The sequence below is a fragment of the Ornithodoros turicata genome, chromosome 2 (assembly GCF_037126465.1).
Source record: "Ornithodoros turicata isolate Travis chromosome 2, ASM3712646v1, whole genome shotgun sequence".
Taxonomy (NCBI): Eukaryota; Metazoa; Arthropoda; class Arachnida; order Ixodida; family Argasidae; genus Ornithodoros; species Ornithodoros turicata.
The window spans coordinates 128,304,961-128,329,890 of NC_088202.1; the positions used below are offsets into that span (position 1 = coordinate 128,304,961).

At 44.3% G+C, this 24,930-nt stretch overlaps 1 protein-coding gene across 5 annotated transcripts in view; it reads right to left on the reverse strand.

The window, feature by feature from the left end:
• Positions 1-6,587: 6,587 nt before the first annotated feature.
• LOC135386090 (protein draper-like) overlaps positions 6,588-24,930 on the reverse strand; it is a 169,438-nt gene continuing 151,095 nt past the window's right edge. For 3 of the 5 annotated variants that reach the window (XM_064615813.1, XM_064615815.1, XM_064615814.1), the window contains 24 exons: positions 24,368-24,451; positions 24,209-24,304; positions 24,016-24,122; positions 23,839-23,931; positions 23,256-23,357; positions 22,993-23,137; positions 22,788-22,908; positions 22,505-22,690; positions 21,663-21,756; positions 19,866-19,935; positions 19,245-19,427; positions 19,066-19,178; positions 18,299-18,462; positions 17,339-17,447; positions 17,101-17,247; positions 14,955-15,089; positions 14,394-14,522; positions 14,173-14,301; positions 13,275-13,400; positions 12,967-13,132; positions 10,308-10,336; positions 9,229-9,411; positions 8,575-8,796; positions 6,588-7,313 (listed from right to left, as the gene is read on the reverse strand). In XM_064615813.1, the coding sequence (XP_064471883.1) occupies positions 7,207-7,313; positions 8,575-8,796; positions 9,229-9,411; positions 10,308-10,336; positions 12,967-13,132; positions 13,275-13,400; positions 14,173-14,301; positions 14,394-14,522; positions 14,955-15,089; positions 17,101-17,247; positions 17,339-17,447; positions 18,299-18,462; positions 19,066-19,178; positions 19,245-19,427; positions 19,866-19,935; positions 21,663-21,756; positions 22,505-22,690; positions 22,788-22,908; positions 22,993-23,137; positions 23,256-23,357; positions 23,839-23,931; positions 24,016-24,122; positions 24,209-24,304; positions 24,368-24,451 (3,040 nt within the window). In that variant the 3' untranslated portion in view covers positions 6,588-7,206. The remainder of the gene's footprint in view (positions 7,314-8,574; positions 8,797-9,228; positions 9,412-10,307; positions 10,337-12,966; positions 13,133-13,274; positions 13,401-14,172; positions 14,302-14,393; positions 14,523-14,954; positions 15,090-17,100; positions 17,248-17,338; positions 17,448-18,298; positions 18,463-19,065; positions 19,179-19,244; positions 19,428-19,865; positions 19,936-21,662; positions 21,757-22,504; positions 22,691-22,787; positions 22,909-22,992; positions 23,138-23,255; positions 23,358-23,838; positions 23,932-24,015; positions 24,123-24,208; positions 24,305-24,367; positions 24,452-24,930) is intronic. The other 2 variants (XM_064615816.1, XM_064615817.1) reach the window with 2 other exon arrangements.

Sequence of the window (24,930 nt, forward strand, 5' to 3'; positions counted from 1 at the left end):
ACCTTCAAGTTTTGGATATGAGACTTGAAGGTGAGTTTAGAGTCGAATACGACGCCAAGAAATTTGCTCTCTAATTTCACAGAGATATCTTGCCCATTAAGTTTGAGTGTGGGTGGTGGAAATGCTCCTCGCAGTCTCACGAAGTGGACACACACTGTTTTCTCTGTGGAGAATTTAAACCCGTTTAGTGAAGACCATTTGGCCATTTTATTTATACACAGCTGCATCTGTCGTTCACATCTTGACAAGCTTGCCGAACAACAGGATATTTGGATGTCATCCACATATAAAGAATATGATATGGAAGGTGGAATGACACTGGCTATAGAGTTAATTTTGACCAAGAATAATGTGACGCTAAGAACGGATCCCTGCGGGACACCATTCTCCTGCACAAATGTACGGGATAAGGTAGTTCCTAGTGGGGCTCTAAATGTTCTTTGCTGAAGGAAATCAGCGATGCATTTCAAAAGACGACCCCTTATACCCAAGGAATGCAGGTCCTGCAAGATACCGTATCGCCATGCGGTATCATACGCTTTTTCCATGTCAAAGAAAACTGACAAACAGTGCTGCCTCCTGACAAAAGCTTCACGAATAGTTGTTTCTAGACTAATGAGGTGATCCAATGTGGAACACCCTATTCGAAAACCGCATTGGAATTGAGATATACAGTTATTTGTTTCTAGGAGATGAATCAGTCGGCTGTTCACAATTCTCTCAAAGGTCTTACCTATGCAGCTTGTAAGAGCGATAGGGCGGTAACTGCCTGGACTTGAAGCTTCCTTCCCTGGTTTCAGGAGGGGTATTACAGTGGCAATCTTCCATGCGGATGGAAGTGTGCCCTGTATCCAAACATGGTTGAAAAAGTCAAGTAAACATTTTTTTGGTGAGTCAGACATGTGGTCAAGCATGGAATATGTAACTCGGTCTGGGCCTGGAGCAGTTGCTTTGGCAGATAATAAAGAGCGTGAAAGTTCTACCATGGTGAATGGTTGGTTATACGCAAAGCCATCACCATCACGTAACGGAAATTTTTGTTTTTCAGCTCTTTGTTTAGTCTTAAGAAATTCACTTGTATAGTGTGAAGAGCTTGAAATGTTTTCAAAGTGTTCACCAAGGACATTAGCCTGTTCTTCTAGGCTTTGGCATACCTGGCCTTGACTTCTAGAAGAGGAACCGAGCGGCTGAGATGCTCCCCACGGATTTTGCGGAGCCTGTCCCACACCACTTTGGATTGGGTATTAGAGGACAGAGAAGACACAAAGTTGTGCCAAGAGGACCGCTTTGCTTGTTTTCGCGTCCATCTGGCCTTTGCTCGTGCCTTTTTAAAAAGTAAGACATATTGTGTTGTGGGGTACCTCCGAAAAGTGCCCCACGCCCGGTTTTGAAGTTTGCGAGTTTCCTGGCATTCACTATTCCACCAAGGCTTCGGTCGCTTTGGGAGATTACCAGAAGTTTGGGGAATGGACGCAGTTGCTGCATCCAGAATAATGTTGGTGATGAGGCTGTTAGCTTCCTCTATTGTCACCACATCAAAGGGGATTAGTGAGAGGTCACATTTTTCCATAAATTTATTCCAATCTGCATCTTGCAATTTCCACCTGGGTGGTCGTGCTTTTAGACTGTTCACAGACCGCAGATGTTTTAAAATGACAGGGAAGTGGTCACTTCCATAAGGGTTTTCATCCACAGTCCATTGCAGGTCCTGAAACAGAGATGGACTGCAAAAGGAAAGGTCTAATGCAGAGAAAGATTGAGTGGTTGTATGCACATATGTTTGCAAGCCGGTATTCATGAGACAGCTAGACGATGACAACAAAAATTTTTCGAGCATGTTTCCGCGACTGTCGATTCTACTACTGCCTGCAGTTTTCTTGCAAGTTTCTTGCACACAAAAGCATACTGCGTTGTGCTTCTCACAAAGATCATGGACGTCGTCTAAATTAGAGAGTAGACCGCGACAATTCCGCTGAAGGATTGTGTGGCCCATCATGGTAGCAGAAATTAGAAAAAGAAAGAGGGTGTACAACGCTTTGTTCTGCCGACCGGAAAAAAGGATTGCCATTACTGCACGGCTGCTAGGTCTTACTCCTCTGGGGTGGAGTAATCCTTGGCTTCCGTGCTTTTCTTCTGGCCTCCGCCAAATCCTTCTCTGATATCTCGGGGAGTGAACCACTCCTCGAGAGGTTTCCTCTTGAGGGTGTCAGAAATGGTGAGCTCGTGCTCCCCAACGAGAGCTCCGAGCTCGAATCATCATCACACTCCATCGAGAGCAACTCCATGGAGGGTGATGACAAAGGTAGGACTGCTGTAGCAGTCACTACCGTGTTTTCATCATGGGGCTTGTTTTTCACCCCGTCTTCACTTGTTGTTTGTTGTGCTCTAGGTGGAGTGTCTGTCTGCGTGCGTACTGTTACCATCTTTGGTTTCTCTTGAAGTACAGGAAAAAGATTTTTGAGTGAAGAATGAGGATACTTTTCTTCTTGCTTCGGGATGCTGATATTTTCTGTAACCTTGATTGGCAAAATCTCCTTTTCCAATTTCCACTTAGCGCAACACCTGGAGTAAGAGGGGTGATCACTGGAGCAGTTTACACAGCAATCAGGCCCTCTACACTCTTTCGTGTCATGGCCCTGCTGACCACAACGAGCACAGCACGGCGTCCCACGGCAAGCATCAGCGGCATGCCCGAAGCGGTTGCATTTGAAACAACGAAGAGGGTTCGGAATGTATGGACGGACCTCTGCAGACAGGTATCCAACTTTTAATTTATCGGGCAGCGAAAGACGATCAAAGGTAAGGACTACATTTCTGGTGGTAATATATTCATTATTTTTCCGTATCTTAAGTTTCCTGACATCAATTACTGCCTATTCCTTTAGGTTAGCAAGAATCTCTTCTACCGAGACGTCAATTAATTCAGTGACAGCTACCATCCCACGGCATGTGTTCAGAGTTTTATGCAAGGATGCAGATATCGGGACCCCAAGCATCTCCCTGGTGGTCAGGACCCTTTGACAGTCTTCTTCTGATGGTCATTTGATGAGAATGTCACCAGATCGTAGCTTCTTGATTTCGCTTATGTGTTTTGATAGCGAAGACACCGCCTTCTCAATAAAGAAGGGAGACATTTTTCCAAGTGGCACATTTTTTCCTTCCTCTGAAGAGTCGGAAGACAAGACAATGTATTTTGACAAGAAGAACTGTTTATTTGGTTTTAAGGCTTCGGTCCGGGGACGTTTCCCGCCCCCGATCGTAGATGAAGAGAAATATTTTACCATACAGCTTTGATTACTAGGCATTCCACAATGTCACCCACACTTCATGCCTATACATGTGGGAAGGTCCCGGAGTTTTAAGGAAACCCGTCGGCCGGAGCTTGACCAAGGCCCCGACCGCCACCGTTCAAGGTTTCTATCCCTTCACCTTTCATCCCCTCGGCACGGTAGGTAACACCTTGGGACTGGGGGCTGGGGTCCGTGGTGGCGCCACTCACCAAACACTAGCCGAAGCCGGTGCCCCCTGCGGGGGCTCCTTTCATTAGTGGAGGATTTTTTTAAATGTGCTGAAGAGGCTATGGTTGAACAGAGGCTGCGGCGCTGCGCGCGTTGTGTGGGTCACATGTACGCGTCGTTCTTTCTCACAATAATGTTGTCGTTGTTCTTCCGCAGGATCTAATCTTATTCCTCGCTGAACATGCCGCAGCAAAAAAATAAAAAAAGGGCGGTCATCCCAGTGTTCATTTAACCTCTCGACCGAAACTATGAGAGCAGTCTTGGGTCCTCATTATCATGGAGGGAGGATGCCGGTATGGTCATATCGCCAGTTAGCAGATATCATTCACATATTTCGCGAAATACTTCAGTATTGTACTCGCTTGGCACTTGGCGAGACATCTTCATGCCTGCAATGGAAGCAGTCCTTCAAATTTCATTTTGCCTTTTGCTATAGGCTGACACAAGAGAGCAGCAGATCCGTGCAAGCATACTGCGGTAAGACCCACTGTGCGTGTGTGTTTCGGTAATCGACGTGAAACATCACAAAACGGAGAAAACAATTGGATTAGAAAATTCAGTGCACGGCACGACGCTTTTTTTTTCCCATTGTGCTACCCGTTCTTTTTTTTTATGTAGGATATAATTTTGGGTACACCTCGCCAGGGCTCACGTACATTGTGTTATGTTTTGTTGTATTGGGCGAATATATGTCCGGGTCTTGTAATCCTAATTTCTGTTTCTCCGACACATTTTCTTCTGTAGTCCTTCTATTCCCCTTTAACGTGATAGCATGACTGTGGTACCCCCATTATTTGAGCGACGCGATCGAAAACTCACTAGTAGAACTGAGCGGCGGTAGATCGGGCCATGGGTAACGCACTGGAGCAGCCTATGCGCGGCGCAACGGGGCGCGAAGCGTCGGCTCAGCCTGCGAATGGACTGGCGGGCTCATTGCCGGCGCTGCTCGCGGCGCAGCATCAGACCGCGTGGCGTTGAAAATAAGTGATTTCCCCAAAAAACGACCTCTGGTGGGGGGACATATGTTTGCGCGTACATGTTATTAGTACCCGTGAGCTGTATTCGGCATCTCAGAAATTTCAGAGGGGTTAAAATATTTACCGTATATATGGGCCAAGGCAATGTAGTTGCGTGTGTAGTTGAGCCCCCCCCCCCCCCCCCGAAAAAGCTCCTGGCTGCACACCGCGTGGGGGTGTATGGAAATCCATCGATGCAGCGAAACAGGAACGAGGACAAACACGAGAGACGCGCTACGCGTAACGTGTCTCTCGTGTTTGTCCTCGTTCCTGTTTCGCTGCATCGAAGGGTCATGTACCAACCTGGCCATCTACTAACGAATGTGAATGGAAATCTCTGGTGGGAATGGCTTGTAGAGGTTAAGTGTGCTGAGCTCTGCCACAGAACAGTCACGACGACGGAGAGTACGAAGACTGGGAAGGTAAAAAATAAAGTCTCTCACTGAAGAACAAACGATCGAGGAGAAAAAGACATGCTAAGGCGCAGCGACAGAAACGTGGAAGAGAGACTCACCTACCTTGTCACATACCTATCACTACGGCATGGGAAAATGCATGCAGGCTCATTCACACATGGTTTACAAAAGGCGGCGCCACCTCAGCGTTGGCGGCGCAGCCGATATATACTTTCCAGACGCGGAGCTCTGTCCAGACGATACTGCATGCGCCACGTCCGGCACAAAAATCAAATAACTACCTACGCAGTTGAAAACTGTGGAGTTCAGGAAATGTGAAAGAAGATACTGCATATAGCGTAGCACCTCACAACACAGATTGGACACGTTTTTACAGGGTTTTACACGGTTTTATGAGTTGAAAGAGCAGAGGAAACGCGAATATACTGTCCTGGGACTTGACGACCCAACTACTGACATTCAAAAACAAACTCTGATACTGATGGTGCTGGGTCTAGTAAGGCATTTTTCCCGCTGAAGTTTCCGTTTTAAACTCAAGTGAAGATAGCTGTACCTTGTCGATTGTGATACGCTACCCAGTAACCTGTGTGAATTTACCGAAGAACAAACTGGTGGTAATGACTGTGTGATCATAAGCGGCCGATTACTATGAAAACATTCGGACGAGCTGAGTCGTGCCCGAGCCGTAGTATTTTAAATGAAAGCGTCACGATATCCGATTCCTTTGCTTTTTATAGGATTTTACTTAAAGAAATACAAGTCTATATCCAGTTGTCAATTCCATTGGTAGGTAGGCCCGTTAGGTACGCGTACCTAGCGGGCCTACTTCAGTCTCCCTCGCACGCGCCCAACACGCTCAGATTGCGTCAGCCGCCCAATGACCTTGTTAGATATAATCTTACAGGTACATAAGCTATCTGGATTTAGACGGTTGGTTTCAGTCGGTTTACTACTCACCGAGCTATCGAGCCATGAAATTCGCATTATTTCGTTGCATCGTAAATTTTGACTTGGCTACTAAACCGAACTCGGACGTTTTCACATCAAAAAGTGAATGACGATTACGAGTTACGGTGGTCGCCCAGAAATTTATGCCCTCTCGGCACAGCAAAGTCATTCTTCGATTCGCTTTTGCTTCGCATTCCAACCAGAAGGTACATCGTTATAGTGAGTTCACTTTCTTTTGGTTTCATTCTAACAACTTTCATTTTAAGAAGAAAATGTGTGTCATTGAACAGCAAATGAATATAAACTGCAGTAGTACGATGGTTTATCCAGAATCTCAAGTATGGGGTGTGCTGCAAACAAATGGGTGCCGGTCATTACGCCACAACAGCTCAACGTACCGGTACCGACATGTGCCTAAAACTTTAAGAGCAAGGAACTTTAAGAGCTGTAGGGGGTGCACAGCTAAAACAGTTATGGGGATGTCTCCAAGAAATTGGGGTGTTGGAGGGGGGAAGGCATCAGGATAAATCAGTGAGTAGTATTGATTACAGAGTATATGAAGTGTATATTTATGTGGCACTAACTGCAACCCCCCATGAATTTCTTTCCTTTCTTACGGTAACACAGGACACAGTAGAGTGCCTCCAGCAGAAGACCACTATGTTGTCATAAAGAGCTATATAAAGCACTGAAAAGATAGATGACTTTATTTCTCTACCTTCAAGACAAAAATGTCTATGAGGATTATTTACATCATGTACAGAACAGTGCATGCAGCTCTTAGGGTTGCTGCTCACAAAACTCTCATTAAAAAGTAGGTGGCCTGGTAACTGATCACAATATTTAGCAGGGAGGCTGTAAAGGAACTCACACCGTAGAGTCCATCATGGAGTACCAGTGGCTATAAAGAGATACAAATGGCTGTGACAAAAAAAAAAAAAAAATTCATTTGACACAGAGGACAAATCTTCATCAACTGCCCGCATGCTGAGAGAACTGTGCAGGTGCACAGACAAGGAGCATTCTTACAAAACTTGTAAAGCAGGAGAACCACAAAACAAGACTGGCCAGCCAGTCAATGTGGTAACGGCACGGTGTAGATGGGGGGGGTGACAAAATGCATGCTGTGATTTTAAGTAAATTTGGGTGAGCCATTCAAGCAGGATTCAGAGCAAAAAGCTAATAAAACATAAAACCACTACTTTAACATAACACGTGCCACTTGTGACTTCTTTCACTACACTGATGGCAGCTGGCAAATGTTTCCTGTCCACACGTAAACGTGATTGCTGTTCCACATTGGCACATTCACGGTTTCTTCTTTGTCAGCGTATTCTCCATCCTGTAGTAGGTAGGCTTCATTTCTGTCTTTGGCCTGTTATATTCCAGATGATCGTATGCATCAGAGTCACCATCTGAAAAGTTCAATACGTTAGGATTACAAAGAAAAAAAAAAAACACTGAGGGTGCATCTGATGTGCACCAAATAACTCAGGGAATCAACACGAGAAATCGCACGTAAAGCTATATGTTCGGCAACTACCAAATGTGCCGACAACTAATGTGAGGTGGTACAGCACAACTTGCCCAGACCAGAAAGACTGCCTCCAACACAGAGACTGGAGAGTGACACGGGTTCAAATAGTGGCCCCAGCTGTGCTGTCTGGGATTTTCCTGGGTATTCGGCAAGACTTTCCAGACGAATGTCAGCACAGTTTCCACCAGAAGTCTGCCCTTAGTAACCCCGCCTGTCCCCCACTCCTTCCTGCTGTCCTCTCTTCATCTGTCCATATCTGTACGCCACTCATAGCCACAGCTGCATCATGGTGCTAACACACACACACAAAAAAAAACTTGCTCAGTGGAGCCTTGACGTATGATGCGGTGTCACACACCATTAAGGCCCTGCATTTTCCGCAGTCCTTCGAAGATGCATGGAATTTTGGATGTATTGTGGAATCTGTGGTTTGGCACGGCACTCTGCGGAACAATGCTTCTTTGCTGAGGGCCGCAGTTTCGAGACCTGACATGGACAGTCGGCAAACGCATAACATGCAGGAAAATTAACGTGTTCCCTCCATGCATCTCAAAACGGCAACGCTGGGTGAGCTTGCCCAGCATTTCTACCACTTTCGTACAGCTCCCATCTCTGACATCCCACCCCTGCAAGTCTCTCGCGCTGAGCATAATGGCTAAATGTTCCCATTTGGGTAACAAGGCTGCGGTAGGTGGTAACAACATTCCCGCATTGAGAAGGCAAGCCACAAGCCTTGCAGCGGAGTAGCTGTTGTACGCACAAACTGCAAAGGAATGCAAGAGCACAGGCCATGACAGTCAAGTACATGTCAATGCCAAAAAGCTGTGGGATCTGAAAGGTCATTCAGCAGGTTCAAAGTACTGTACTGAGTAGCATGTTCAAGTTTTCCTGAAATATTGTTTCTCTATGAAAATAAAGTGCTATCAACTGTAACCTGAAACAAGAATCAAGTGAAAAACTATAGCGCTCATGAGCATTCTCAGTTCAGCACCTGAGTATACAATAAAGTAGCTGACAGTTTTTTTCCACATCCAATGAAAATCCCATCACTGATGGGATGTTATCAAATGTCAAGCACATAGTAGTGCTATTTGAACAAATGTTGCTTGCACTAGCTGTGAAGAACATAGGTAACACACCTGTAGCTGTTGAGCTGCCTGAATCTTTAGTCTTTTCACACGAGGCAGATGAGTTACTAGAACACGAAGCGTTGCTTGCATCACTCTTGTCCTTCACTTCGTCGTAGAATGGCTCCTTCTTGTCAATGTATGATTTTAAATCCTCTATGCTCTGGTATATATTTGGCTTGAAGTCAAAGTCTTTACTCTTTGACCCAATGTCATCAGAGACTCCGCAAGCACCTGCAAGCACAATCGGAACGTCCAGCATATCATATCACAGCATATCATACATAGGGCCTGACTTTTTAGGGTTAAACCCATATCCGCCCGATATTTACCCCCCGAACGAAATCTGTAAAATTCGGGTTTAACCCGAATCTACCCGAAAACATCCGGGTCGCGTGGCACACTCATAAGCGTGCATTAAAATAAAGTTTGATAACATTGCTAAACATTAGTTCCATGTTAAGACAAATTTTTATTAAACAAAAAAAATCACCCAAATACACCCGAATTCCTGACGACAGAATATGCCGTAACGGGATTTAACCCGAATACACCCGAATTTTCAAATGAAAAATATCACCTGATATTTACCCCCGAATTTGGCCAAAAATAAAACCCGAAAAAGTCAGGCCCTAATCATACACCAGCCACTCAAATAATACCAACCTTTCAAGCTATTTGAGTCATCTTCTTCAATATATTCCAACTTTGCTTTTTGAATGTTACTCTTGGTACAGTTGAGATCATTATGAATATGCTTGATGTTTGACGCCCCTGGAGCATTGTTGAGAGCACCATCCAGTGGAACAGCTTGGAAAGCATAGACAGGGTTGTCAAAGTGACGGCGATCTATAAACACCCATAACATAACCAAAGTTATGCATGTTCGGAACTCAAAACAAAAAATGAGACATCAAGTAGTCTTCACAAACATGAAGGGAGGGCCTGCTAACTGCCAATCTAAGATATCATGACCACGCATGCACGAGTGTTTTTGAATAGTCCAAAACTAAACAAATGATTCTGAAACCTGAAGAAATTGTACTGATTAGTACGTGCATATGTGGTGCGAATAATAAGGGGTCATTCCATGCGAAACATCCCAGACATTGTGCTCGACTATCCCCCGATTTCTTTCAAATAAATTGTGGTTGATTGTTCCCATGTAGCCAATGCATTCCCGGCTTATTTGTGGCCGCCTCTTGAAGATTGTGATTTGACATGTAACTTGTAACCGACCCATTGAAGGTTGATCGACATTTTTTATCGAGAGTTTATGCCCTGAGAAAACTGTAAAATTTTGGGAACTTTTGGAATTTTTCACAGAACTCTGCAATTTTTTCATAGCTATTTAAACTGTTAAGCGCTGTTCCGTAGTTGGCACAGAACGTGTTAAAAATATTTTGAGGTGCGAAGAGTTGGAAGAGTACACAGAAAAAAATTCATGAATTGCAGAAATATTGCTTTTTACCACATATTCATCCGTCAGCTGCATGCTGAGGTGGTCCTGATCAAAATATTACGAAGTTTCATTGAAATGGTTTTTCTTTTAGCAGCGAAAAAAATTTTGAACCTGACCAACCCCCGCACTCATTGAGCATTGCCTCGCAAGGCTGCTTCACCCCAAGACGCATCGCCGCCGCGGACGTCGAGCGCAATGTCTGGGACGTTTGGCATGGAATGACCCTAAAGGATCTTTAGTGAAGTTCATGACAAACGTGGTATGAGCAACGTCATATGCTTACCAGGAGGTGGCCCTGGCTCTGCGGTGTACCTGCAGAAAATATTTATGGGTAAGGTCTTAACTCTGGATGAGGCCAAGGAGAACTACACTTCTTCAAAAAAACTTTTTGTTGTACTTTAGCACAGGGATTCTCAAACTGGGTTCCCCGGAACCCAGAACGCTACACCACGCCAAGGGTTCCGCGGGCAGCTACTGAGAGCTAGCGTATTTACTCGCATATTGAACGCACTCCAACTTGAGCGCCGAAATGCTGCTACTTTTTTTGTTGTCTGCACACTAAACGCATCCGGACATTCGTAGCATGAACGGTTCGTCTTGCACAGGGCCAACCAGCCAGCCAGGGTATTGCTCTCGTGCAGCCGCTCGTATCGCGCAGTCAACGAGATGGAGCGCCTGGCACCAGAGTGATGAACAACGAATGCGACGGACATCGAGGAGTATTTCGTCCACGCTTGATAGAGACTGAGGAGACCGCCGCGGACATCTCAAAAGGAGTCGCGTCGATGGGGCTGAATCGGGACGATGGGGCTGAACCGGGACGATGGGGCTGAACCGGGACGATGGGGCTGAACCGGGACGATGGGGCTGAACCGGGACGATGGGGCTGAACCGGGACGATGGGGCTGAACCGGGACGATGGGGCTGAACCGGGACGATGGGGCTGAACCGGGACGATGAGGCTGAATCGCGACGATGAGGCTGAATCGCGACGATGGGGCTGAATCGCGACGATGAGGCTGAATTAAAAAGGTTAAAAATTGGGCTGTTCGGTTTTCTAGAACCATGAAGAATCACCACCTTGACAAGAAGGCGGAGCTGAATTCGCGAAGATGAGGTTCAAGCGGGATTGAAAGACAATAATAAAGTTCTTGGTTCGCCAGTCAGTGCAATGTGTCTATGTCTGTCTTTTTAGCTCCCCGGCACTGGGGTTTTAACGATTTTGATCATGAGGCTGAATTGCGACGTTCAATTCCGTGGAGATCGCCGCGGAAATCTCCCAATAAATTGCGACGATGATGCAGAATCACGACGTTCGATTCCGGGGAGATCGCTGCAGACATCCCAGAGTAAGTCGCGACGATGAGGCAGAATCGCGACGTCGATTCCGGGGAGGTCGCCGCGGACATCTCAGAATAAATCGCGACGATGAGGCAGAATCGCGGCGTTCGATTCCGGGGAGATCGCCGCGGACATCTCGGAAAAAAACGGGAATTGAGTGTACCGTAAGCGTTGGGTTCCAATTTTCCCCCACGTACTGAACGCACCCCCTCAATGGCGCGATGTTTTGGGTAATGAATGTGCGTCTTACACGCGGGTAAATATGGCATAACGAACGCGCTCTCTAGCATGTTACAGTAGTGGCTAAGTCCCCACTGGGGTTGTCCTTCGGTGGAATAAAAATAAATGTGTTCTCTATGATTAGTTTCGTGTGATCCCACTTTGTTCTTTCAAAAATAGATGGCGAGCTGGGTGAGATTCCACTGGTGTTGCCTGCAAAGGTGCAGGGGTTCCGTGGGCCTACAATGTTTGAGAGCCCCTGCACAACATTCAGTTATACAGCTTCATTATGTGCTCTATACTAGGATGCTGCTAAGCAGTGCATGGATCAAATATGCCAACCAGGAAAAACATGACCTGCATTTAAGTTCCATTTGAGAATTTTGATTGAACGTTTGCAGTTCATTACAACAAAGTTTCCAGGTAAACTTATAATCTTGTGTTACTTGAGAAGAGGTTCATGGGGCAAGTCTTGCTGCTGCAATAAGCTCCACTGAATGGGGGTTAAGAGACATACATTCTGTCAGATTCCCCGCCCTATAGAATGTGTCTCTCAGCTTTGGGCAAAGCGTATACAGTCGCCGTCCGATTTTTCGGACTCGGCGGGGATCGCGCAAAAGTCCGAATAATTGAGTAGTCCGAAAAAAGCGAATTTCGCTTCAAAATAAAACTTTACTAAGCCCTAGTAGGCTGGAAAAATTTGTCGATGCTTTCCTAACGCGCTTCCAGCTCTGCCTGATAACATTAGCTTCTATTTCCCGAAGCGACATTTCGTCAATGTACACTGTGAGACGCACCGCCGTCATCAAGTCCGCAAGGCGGCTTCACCTAACGCATGCGTGCTTTAGGTGAAGCTCGCTTTACAACGCTGTCGCGCGACTCGCGTGCGGACAGCACGTGCTGGGCAGTTGGCCAAAAACGAAGACGCAAAAGCGCTACGACAGACGTCTTCTACTCAGAGGAGTGGGAAATCAACAATCATCACTGCCTATTTTTTTTCCTCAATATTCTAGTTGGTTGATTTCTTTTGATACAAATTTCAGATGATACCAGTGTTTTCCGTCACCCCATGAGAGAAATTCGCGGGTTGGGCAAACAGAGTCCGAAATATCGAGCGACGGAGCTGCACGGCGTCCGAAATTTTGAACGTTCTTATACATCACCTCTATGGGATCCGCGGCCGTTCCGCGAACGAGTCCGAATAATCGAGCATGTCCGAAAAATCGGTCGGCGACTGTAAACATGAATTGCCAACACATGCAGTATATTATGAAAAATTCCTCAATGTATAAATCAACATATGTTGAAAAGTTCCCGAATCATTTTTAGTGAGGCATATGAAGGCATGAAGGCACAATGTTGACTCAAGATATAACACATACATCACGTATAACTCATTCTTCAGTCGATTAACCCTCCTTCTGTAGTAAAACACAATGCAGACGAGAACCACCACCACAAGGATCACTGCCAGGATTGTTCCAACTACAATTCCAGAATTGGACCGTGTATCCTCTTCAATCAGCATCACACTCTTGTCATAGAGTCCTGTGAACATAGCAAGATGGGCAAAGATATATTTAGCTGTCAAAGGCAAATTTCGAAGCATAATGTTTACTTATGAGCTTCAGGTACACCTTACACAGACACAAATTTGATGTACAAAATTCCACTATGTATGCACACTTACTTATGTTGCAGTGTTCTCCAGTAAATCCGTATCTGCAAACACATCCACTCACTGCACTGCAGACGAAGTTGTCTTTGCACTCACAAAAACCCATGCAATGGTCACCATAAAATCCTTCAGGGCATACTGCAAGGGCAGAATGCAAAATCTGTGTCCATATCCTTGGATAGATATACATTATGCTGGTAGCACATCATAGAGCAAGCACTAATTCTGTGCTTCACACCTACTATCACAAAAGACAGGTTCTTCAAGTCATGAAGATTTTGATGCCAAGAACAGAGATTACAGCTGTCAGTTGAGAGCAGGTTAATGTTTCATTTTATTTCAAAGGAGTACTGACAACCAAAGGTAGAGATCATATAGTGCAACTTCTTTTATGCAACCGTTTGCGCAAAGGAGCAGTCACTTAAATGGGGTATCCTCTCGCTCTGAGCATAACTGATGTGCAACTTATGAGACAGAAACACCAAGTATCTCACTACAATTATGTCACCACGTTGACAATGTTTGTTGACATTCAAACTGTACTGATCAATGCCTTTAGTGATCAGAGTATTTATTACACCAACAACAGCATGCTGACTAGGCCGTTTGGCACAGCGCTAACATGCTTGGCCCTTCTCACTCTCTTTCTCTCACTAACTCTCTATAACCATGAACAAACATGTTCCTTCTCCGTTATGTGACAGCAGGGATTCCTCTACACACCCTGTTTTTCTGTGTGTTTTTTTTGCATCACCCGCCCTGGAATTTCTAAGATTGCCCAATACAGCTCGGCTACCAATGTATATACCCGTAAACATGTGCCCATATATAGCTGTAGCCCTCCTCCCCTTGGGAGCTCGGCACCCCCAGAGGTTTATTTCTGTGGAAATTACTGTGTAACAGTACATACTTTCAGTACATCTTGGACCCATCCATCCAGGACTGCACTTGCATTTTCCATCGCTCGCTCGGCAGCGTCCATTATTGAGGCAAGTACATTTTTGGGTGCAATTGAAACCATATGTGCCATTGGTGCATGCTGGGGAAGACAAAATATGTTTTATACCTCAAAAAATATTTGACAGTGATATTGTCCCATTTAAATTGACACAATGGGGTTACTGTGCTTACGGATGGTGCAGTGTTCTCCTTGCCAGCCAGGACGGCAGAGACACTGGCCCGTTATGGAACTGCATTCACCATCATTCTGGCACTTGCATTTTCCCATACAGTTCATTCCCCACGTCTGTGAAGCACATGCTAGACAAAAAGATAAGGAAATCAGGGGAACATAGTGCGATACCTTCTTATGTGACAACGCAGCTCTGCAGGAACAAAAACACATTGTCTAGACGACTACTGTCTTAACATAGTACATAAGCATTACTAACTGCTAGTGTAACGTAATCTTTCATTGAATATATTGACCTGTACAGCATGCAATTAACACAGTGGCGGATCCATGGGGGGCCATTGGACAATTACCCCGGAAGCATGAGGTTAAACATTAGGTTTCCCCCTCTCCTTCCCCTCACTACATGCACTGAGAAAGAACCTCCCTCCCCCCCAAAGTGAGGGTCTGAACCCAACCTTGAATTAAGAACAGCAAATAGAATAACATAACACAACAATTGATTGCCAGACAGCCCTTATCTTCAGACTGCAAGACATAATTGGGCCACGAATTCTTACTTTCACTACATGTAAATCCAGTGTATCCTGGTTGGCACGGACATTTTCCAGTAATGTGATTGCATGGCCCAGTCGTATGCACACAGTGAGCACACGTCTCTGAACAGTTCTGTCCAAACGTGCCAGGGGGACATGCTGTAAGAGAGTTACGGAGAAGAACACCACAATGAACATCAAGGAATTTGTTATATGGATATCTTTTTGTTATACGAATATGACTGAAGGAAGCATTTGACTACAGGGACAGAAGGTTGAATACAGATTACAGAAGAACTACACAATTAATGGCGAATCCCGCTGGATGATCTGGAGCAGCTCTTATTGCCCTGCAGTGGAGAACGCATGTCTCAGAGGCAAATTCAGGTTGGATCCGTGGGTTTCGCAATAGAGCTCCCTTCCTTGCTCCGCCAAGAAAGTTTGGATTAGGCCACAACCATACGTCTACCGAGAGGGGGCTCAGTCGTGACCCCCCCCCCCCCTTCCCACAGAAGTTTCAAGGTCACTTGTGAAACTTGTGCACTCTTTATTTCATAGGTCGAAATTATTTTTCTCGGATGTCATAATAACATCTGAACGCACGCACGGTCCGCAGCACTCCTCCACAAGAAAAGAAACGAGGGGGTGGAACACTTTGCTCACCCTAAAAAAATCCCGGGAATGTCCATGGCCAACGAAGCCACAGTCATTGCTTCCACATCCCGCGAAAGTGAGTTCCCATGCCTGCCTGCCTTGAGAATTTTCTGACACTTTGTTGCAGAACCTCCACTATGATTTCCACCAGGACCTTAGCTAAAGCTTTTCTGTTTTTCACTGATGGACTTGAATTTCGTCCAGATTTTAGTACTCTCTAGCAGATTCTGGTGCTTGCTCCAGATATCAATCAGTGGAACCGGTAACAAGGGCATGCAACGCACACACCCTTGTGCTTTTGAGTTCATGTTTTTGGAAAATGTAGAGGCAAAACTTGGGTTTTATTAATGCGACAGCATTATTGTGGCGCCCGCTGCATTTTACTACAGAAACTCAAACGTTAGACAACCAACGAAACAACATCGCACAGAAGGGCAGAAGAGAAATCATGCCAAAGCGCACCGAGAGAAGCATGCAAGAGAGACTAGCAGTGAGAACGAAGTCTTAACTTCGTTGCGGGCCTGCAGACATAGACAAGGGGATGAAGGACGGGCAAAGCATGTTGCTGCCCAACAAAAGCAGAGACCAACTAGAGACAATTCCAGGTCGTATATCTGGGAGCGGACCTTCAGTGAGCTATCCATTCGGAATACCACACAATGCCTCGGAATGCTATCGCGTCACACCTCATTGCATCAGCAGAGTGCCAGATTTTTTCAGGAGCTGTCCAAGTAGGGTACCCTAGTAACACATATTGTTGCCACAACGTTGCTGCAACGTTGCGAATGTTGTAAATAGTGGAGCAATGTTTTACAATATTCAACAATATTGTGGCAACGTTGCTAGATGTTGGTCAACATTTTTCGTCACACGTCATCATGTCGTCACGTCACACTAAAACGTTTACCGAATATTGCTGCCAGGAACATTGCAGCAATGTTGAACAATGTTAAAAACATGTTGTCCTTATGTGGCAGCATCATTGCAGCAACGTTGCAAAGCTAATTTAAACATTGTGGCAATGTCGGAGAAATGTTCGCATGTAATGTTATGTACTAGGATGTGGCTTCAAAAGGACATTAGCCACGTTTTGACAACGTTTGGGGGCAACATTGCAACAATGTTCCGGCAACATTTTGTGTTGCTAGGGTAAGACCAGGTGACATCAGGTGGAAAAGCTGAACTTTTGGGTGCACAATAAAAAAAGGCATTTCTTGCATTTCAAATAAGCACGAGATGTTGAGTGGTTGTGCTGCATGCATAGTGCTTAGCATTCTCAGCATTCTCCAATATCAGTACTCATGCTGAATTTTCGCTTTGGCAAATTCATTTTTGGGGTCTTTTGTGTTTTTCCATAAGTGTCAATGAATGCCAATGGTAAAAGCATGCTCTACCGAGTTTAACCCTGCAGTACTACCCTACAAGGCTCTATAGGTACACGCCACCCAATTGCTCTGCAACACCTGTTTCATTCACCACTGACAAAAATCATGTATTATGTCACTGTGACACTTACATTCATTGCAGTCTTTTCCCATCCAACCTCTCTCACATATGCAGATACCTGTCTCCGGGTCACAGGAAGAGTTATTCTTGCAATCGCACGCGTTTTCACATGATGCGCCCCAGAAACCACGAGGGCATTGGCTTTCACAAGACACTCCTGCAAAAGGCAACCACATTAACCCCCGGCTTTTAATGCCTGTATGAAACTTATTGCGCACAAAAACACGTATTGCAGATACTCTTCGTACCTTTGTAGCCCAGGTGACATTGACACCTTCCAGAGACGTGATCACATCCAGTAGCATGGTTCCAGTTGCACATGCACTTATTTTCGCAGTTGGTACCATAGTGTCCATGCTAGAGGAGGGGATGATTACCGTCAATAAAGACATAAGTAACTCAAATTATTAGGGCTGTGCGAATAGTGATTTTTGGATTCGAATCGAATACGAATCGAACAGTAAAATCTTCAAATAGTAGCGAATCGAATAATGTCGAATACCACACAAAAATGTGTGCTTATTGTTGAATAGTAAGCAAAAGCTTGCATTGAAACCTGGTGCTCAGTTGTAGTTTGTGAGACTGACTGCAGACTATATACACATATTTCATTGATGAATATGTTTGTGCTAGAATTGTCCTGAAAATTGTAATTCCAGACATAAAGTGGCTGGCTGTGTGATTAAATCCCTCTTTCTGTGGCGTCATAGCTGGTCCAGCCAAAGCTCAAAATAATTAAACTAACTTAAACATCCCTGCCAACATTTGCTAAAATATTTCTCAAAAGTGGCAATTTTCGGTGATCCCTCAAATCGCACTTTTAAACCATGCCTGCAACCCCGCGGCAGAAGTGTAAACTAGGCTTCGCCTGATGCTCGAAGACATGAGGCGAAGCCAACTTGCAGGATATCGTCAAGTCCGCACGCGCAAAACTGTAAAGTAAGCTTCATCTAACACTCAGAAGCATGAGGTGAAGCCACCTTGCAGGATATATTTGAGGCGCAGAATTGTAAAGTAGGCTTCGCCAAACGCTCAGAGGCATGAGTTGAAGCCAGCTTGCGGAATTTCGAATATGTTCGAGTATTCGATGAAATGTTATTCGGTTCGAATACGAATAGCGCGGTACCGTTATTCGGTACGAATATCGAATATTTCGAATATTCGCACACCCCTACAAATTATCTGGTATAAGATAGAAAGCAACTCACATCACATTTTTTGTTACATGTCTTGCCTACATATCCTGGTGCACAGGTACATTTCCCCGTCACTGGATCACATGCAGCATTGTTTCGGCATGTGCATTTAGATTGGCAGCCTTCACCGTAAGTGCCAACAGGGCACAGGGTATTGCATCTCGACTGAAAGTAACCTGAAAATTGTGTACAATGGAAGGTTCAATAAGTTGGCAAAATGCAATCAAAGATGTTGGATGCTTTGAAAAGGAAACTCAAGTAGGTCTCTACAGAAGCCCTATCCCAGCCAGTAGGCAAAACGAATTTGCCCCGTGGTGCAAGCAATAGTGTTAAACAAGGCTGACAAAGCCCCCATTTGAGAAAACCTGTTCCTTTTTGCCTTTTGATCAGCAGAGGGTAATAAAACTACTTAAACATTTGATTGCAATTCCAAATGATTTACCAAACTATATCTTTCAAGACCTTTATATCATGCATATCTCTAAGAATAAGACATTTTTTTAGAAATATTTGTCATGAACGCTTCGCCGACATGTGTTGCGTCCTTATTTCGCTACTGTATTATTTCGGTACAAACAAAAAGTCACCTACTAAAACAACTGTGGAAAAGATTTCTGGAAACCAATTATGGTTGCTTCAGTGGTAGCTTCATGTGGCTCATGGTTCATATAAAGCACCCACTTTGTTACATATATATTAGTTCTTAAGTTATGTGCAGAATTCTATATGAGAATGATTGTCACAGTGGGCTCTGTTTAGATATGTAACTTGAGAATAACCTGGTGGGCATTTGCAGTATCCATTGATGGGCGAGCAGGTGCTGCCGTTTTCACAAGTGCAATCCTGCGTGCAATTGGTGCCGTATTTTCCAGCTGGGCACTCTTCACTGCAACTGAAACCAGACCAAATGGAGGTTAGTGTTGGTGTTGGCATAGCTTATTCTCTGCGATTAGTTTACTTTTGACCAGTGTAACCAGGTTCACAGATGCATGTGCCATCGACTGGATTGCATGTCCCTTCATTTTCACAGCTGCAGGAAGATGCACACTCTGCTCCATAGGTCAAAGGTGGGCAAGGTCGTCCACACGTAGGACCGGTCCAACCCGGCATGCATTTGCAAGTACCTTTCCATGGATGGCATCTGTGGAAAAAGCAGCTGTGGCTATAATAATGCACACTGTTGAGTTCTAGTTAATACGCATCTTTCAAAACTGGGCCACCATGTATCGGGAAGACATAAAGCCCAGCTCTTGTTGGAAATATTTTAGCGAGCCTCTTTCCAAGAAGCCATGCAAAGATAGTTATAGATCTAAAACAACATGAGGTTGCAGGAAAGGGAAAACACCACAGAAAGGATTTTAATTGCAGCTTCTCGTAAAGGTGATGGGCACATCCCCCCCAATGACAACTGTAGGGGTGAGGCTGAAGGCAATCACAACATGAACCAAAAGCTGCGCTAAAACATCATGTCAGGCATGCATAAGAAGTCTGGAGAACAATATGTTTACTGTACAAAGCAGGACAATCACAATCTTGAGGACATTATACTGTGCAAAAAGCCAGATTACAGTGTACTTACAGTATTGTACTTTCCTTCTCACACTGGCAAAACTGATCACAACCTGGACCATACATGTGATCAGCACATGCTGAAAAAACACAGCAGATAGAAAAAAAACTTAGCCAAAGAGCAAATACTTTCGACAGCACATGCTCTACATGACAGCCAAGACTGAGGGTGAAGTGCACCACAAAAGACCGTATCTACAATATCCGACATTTTCTGGTCAAATACGTTTCACAAACTGACAGTAAAAACTGGGTGATAATTCTAGGAGAAATTCAACATTCCTCATGCATTCAAGTATTGTCATGTTTACCATGTCTAATCATATGTCTTGTCATGTTTACTGTCATGCCACTCCGGACTCAGAAAACAGCGTCTATTTTATTTAGGCCATGAAAAGAAGGTGCCTCAAGGATTCTATATGCGAAATTTCAATCCTGTTTACGAACGCTGTGCATTTCTGTCAATTTTTGAAGATCTGCTGAGCCTCCACAAGTTTTGACGACGTAACGAGCGACTGAAGTAATCATAAGCCCACAAATCGCAATGATGTCATATTCTGGAGAGGGCATTCGTCTCCTAGCAACGACGCCGGCGTCCAGGGAGGGTCACGTGTAGTCAAGTGGTGGAGAAGTAACGCGAGGCTGATAGAAAGAGGGGGAAATGGGAGAGATAACTTCTCCCTCCTGTTTGTTTTCTCCAAGGTCGGAGCGGGTGGATGGTATGTGTCACGTGAGGCTCCGCTACCGGAGTGCAAAAAGTGAGCCCCCTGGAAGACGGGAAGCGCAACGACGTTGCCAGACGAGCGCAAGACACTCCGTCAGAGCACAACATGACGTCACAGTTCTCTAAAAATAAAAATTAATTTTCTCTATCTTTCGTGTCACGTAGAGCCAAAATATTTTGCAAGAATTGAAAGTGAGACAGGATTTCAGTAACATAACTGTGGTAGGACTCTGAAGACACGAGATTTAGTCCGTATTTTTTTAGTCACACCCACAATATGAATATCTGAAAACGTGCATCTGATTTGTATACACATGTATAGTTTGTTGTGTCAAATGGTTCAGGTTCACATATGCTATAGCAGTGATGGCCACTAACTATTTCTACAGTAGTTTAACTATAACTACTAACTACTTCCTGATGGAGTAGTTTAACTAGTAGTTCAACTACTTTTCAGGGGAGGTAGTTAAAACTACTTCTTTAACTACTGCAATGTATTTTAACTACATCTCTAACTACTTAACGTGATCCATCAACACCAATCCCATTCTATAGTGTACTTGGACATCTAAATATGGATCACAAGCAGCGATAAAAGAGGAGATTTAGTACACATGCACAGGACAATTGCCCTGCACCTCCTTTCTCATCAAACAAGTAGCTCAAGGTAAAAGTCGGAAGCACAATCCTGCCTTCGTGCACAATCGGAAGTAGTTGGCGCCTGTAGTAACCTAACTACTGTAGTTAACTACTCGAAATGGTAGTTTAACTAGTAGTTTTACTACATTTCTACAAGTAGTTGATAACTACTTTTTAACTACAATCAGGCAGTTTAACTAGTATAGTTTAACTACATGTAGTTAACTACTGGCTATCACTGTGCTATAGATTCTATTGCTTACTACAGCTTTTTTGGCGCTTTCTTGGTGCATAAAACTTGCAAAGTCCAAGGTAAATAAGGTAAGACAATATATACCTCTAAGGTCAATTTGCGGTCAACGTATCGGCCGGAACTGGGTTTTACTAACAAAATCACAGATAAACAACTAGAAATTGTTAGTAAATATATATGAGAGTGATTACCTCTGCTCTCGCACTTTGGTCCAGTAAAACCAGGCTGGCATATGCACTGTCCATTTGAAGCATTACAGCTTGCACCATTTTCGCAGTCACACTTCTGCAAGGTGTGAGCACATTATAAGAAACAGAAAATTAGGGTTCTTGTGGTAGTGGTATGTCCTTACTAACGGAAAATTCTAAAGACTTAAACATCTGAATCTTTCAGTAAACACACAGGCATATGAACACTACAATGAAAGTTATTCACAGTCTTCAAGTATGTTGGAGTCCCAACAACACACTTCCATAGCTTTGCAATGTTCAGCCATGTTGTCTCTAACACTTTATTCGTCTCGAAGCAGACATAATTTACATGTTGCATTCAGCAGTAATTCTTTTTTTGTTTTTAGTAGCTTACAATTGCTTTCGTAGTAGATATTTCAATCCCCTACGTCTCTGAATCTGTGACTATATCACATTTTTATTCAGCCATGCTGCGTATAGTAAATTAGCAATTAGTGGATATAATAAACCTTTCTGCAGCTCTTGTGAAAAGCAAAAGCAAAAGCAAAATACCAGCAGTGTATCAAAGTGAGTCATGTAAACAGTGTGCAACTATATTGCCCTTTCTATTTACATATTAGCGATCGCTGCAACATATCCTCAGAACAACAATAACAGCGAAGGACATGATGTCATTCATCATTGCTTAATGTCTGTTGCTAATTTACTGGTCTTGTTAACAGGCATTACAGATAACTGGCTATAGGGATATAACGCTGTTTGCACATACATTGCAAAAAGGGGACCAAAGCAATAGCTGTGGCTGCACAACAAGAGCAGTTCTCATTATAATAAACACTGACCTTTGTACAGTTCAGGCCGTAAGTTCCAAAGGGACACTCATTCTGGCACCGTTCTCCAGTGTAGCCTGGTGCACAGTTACATTCACCAGTCAAGTGGTCACAGAAAGCCCCGTTGTAGCAATGGCACCTTTGGCTGCAGTTCATACCATAAAATCCTGATGGGCATGGGTTTGCACAAACAAGGCCCTGAATGGCAGAAGAAGTCAGTTATGCACCACTTTTTGTGGAGATACATGCTGGCAGATAAACAACACGAAGAGAGAGAGAGAGAGCATGCACTCACCGACCAACCATCAGGGCAGTAGCAGTGTCCATTGACTGGGTTACAGGTACCCCCATTTTGACAGTTACACTTGCTAGAGCACTGGTCACCATGAGTTCCATCTGGACAGAGTTCGTGGCAACTGAAACGAAAACCCAAACAAAAATTCAGGTCTTTCAAGAAGCACAGAATGTATGTGAGTAGTGTTATGCGGTTGGAAACGTACAGGGGTCCTCTGTACCCAGGAGCACAGGTACAAGCACCAGACACATGGTCACAAAGAGCACTGTTTTCACAGCGGCACTCCTGACCACACTCGTAGCCGTATGTGCCAGAGTTACATGGTTCACTGCAGTCAATGCCCTGCCATCCTGAAATAATACATAAGTGATTTAAGCATGTTTCGCAAAATTATGTAGCATGACTGTCGTTCAAAGAGCAATTAACATCGAAATTGAAGTAAAGACGGCAACTGTAGTGACATCTTACCCGGAGTGCAAGCACAAGCACCACTGACAGGATCACATCTAGCTTTGTTTTGACAAGGACAATCCTTCTGGCAATCTTGACCCCATTTGCCAGTAGGACAAGCTGGAAGTACATTGTAGTATCATTGTAAGATCATGGTCTCGTACCCAGGATAAGGCATGACCACTCAATGGGGCTGCTATATGGCACAACACGTTGTAAGTGTCAAGTAAAACTGTAATGTTGGAACTTGAAGTTGTTCACTTACTGTAGAACACTTGAGAGCAGAAAAAGAAGTGTGTAGTAAGAACATAATTAGTAAATTAGCATTAGCAATACATGAACCATCTGGCACATACATAATTAGCACTGTATCAAAGCAGCCTTAGTAAGTCTCTTACTAGTAGGGACACAAGGCTGTGGTATTGCAAGCAAATTCTTACGCACAGCAGAAAAGGACGACACTGACAGGATGGAAAATGAAAGCATGCTGATTCAAATGGTTTCGGAAATTCTGCAGCCGTACAGAAAGGCTGCAGATCACTTGGGATGTCGAAATGCATCTTTGTCTTTCCAAACTTTTTTGGTCATTAATTTAACTTACAGAAATTGCATGTGGGCCCTCCCCATCCTGGCTGGCATTCGCAGGTCTCCGGGCTCGAACATGTTCCGTGTATACATGGGTTATTGCAAAGAGCTAGAAAGGATGATAAGAGGAAACTTGATCAGAAAATACGCCGTTGTCATAATGCAAGTGGGGTATGACTACAATAACACTTACGCAAGCATTTTGAACCATCTGAGTTCTCCACGTAGCCTTTACAGCACACCTTGACAGTGCGTGTACTTTCTTTCACTTCCGTTTTATATGCCAACGAGTATGTTATCCTGAAGAGGAAAAAAAGTTTTGTTGTATAACTTGAGGAGTTGGGAACTTCAAAAATAAGGGTCTTGCTTTGCTTCATGTAAGTCACCTGTATTTTGAACAACGTGGTGGAAATGCCAAACACCATGTGTATGTCCTCACAGTGTACGGTTTATTGTAGGAGACTCTCACTGTGGTAAGGTACCTACAGAGAAGGAATGATATTTTCAGCACAGGAGAAACAATAGTCGTAAGCGTTAACGCTTACTTTTCTTGCTTTGTACAGACATTGGGTCCGTCATCCAAGGCCCCCGTCCTCGGCAGCATAATAAAGACAGTTATACATATATACCTGTAAAGAAAAAGGAAATGGAGATGCCCTCATGTACGGCATGACAACAGCAAACACAAATCTTAAAATGACGATACTGCAAAAGAAAACAGTCATGATTCTAATGGGGTCAGATGACCATGAACACATAGCCAGTGTAAGGTATGTGATGAACGAAATTTAACTAAATTGAACTAGCTCTTTCTAACCAGCCCACCCAGCATCCAGAAAGAGATAACACAGACATGGCTTATCACGTCCGACTTTCACTGCGATAATGCTTTCCCTCTCTCAATTTTAGGAACTGCTACTTTTTCTACTATCACTCTGTGGGCTGGCTTTGGAACCTCCTTTCGTCAGACTGTGAGCGATTGCGCTCGAAAAGTCATCGCGCGTTATGGTCCAGTGCTCCGAAAAGCATGACGTTCGGCTATTTTTTTAGATGGCATAGCTCACGAATATCACTGTCAATTTACATGAATTTGAGTGAATCCGGCACG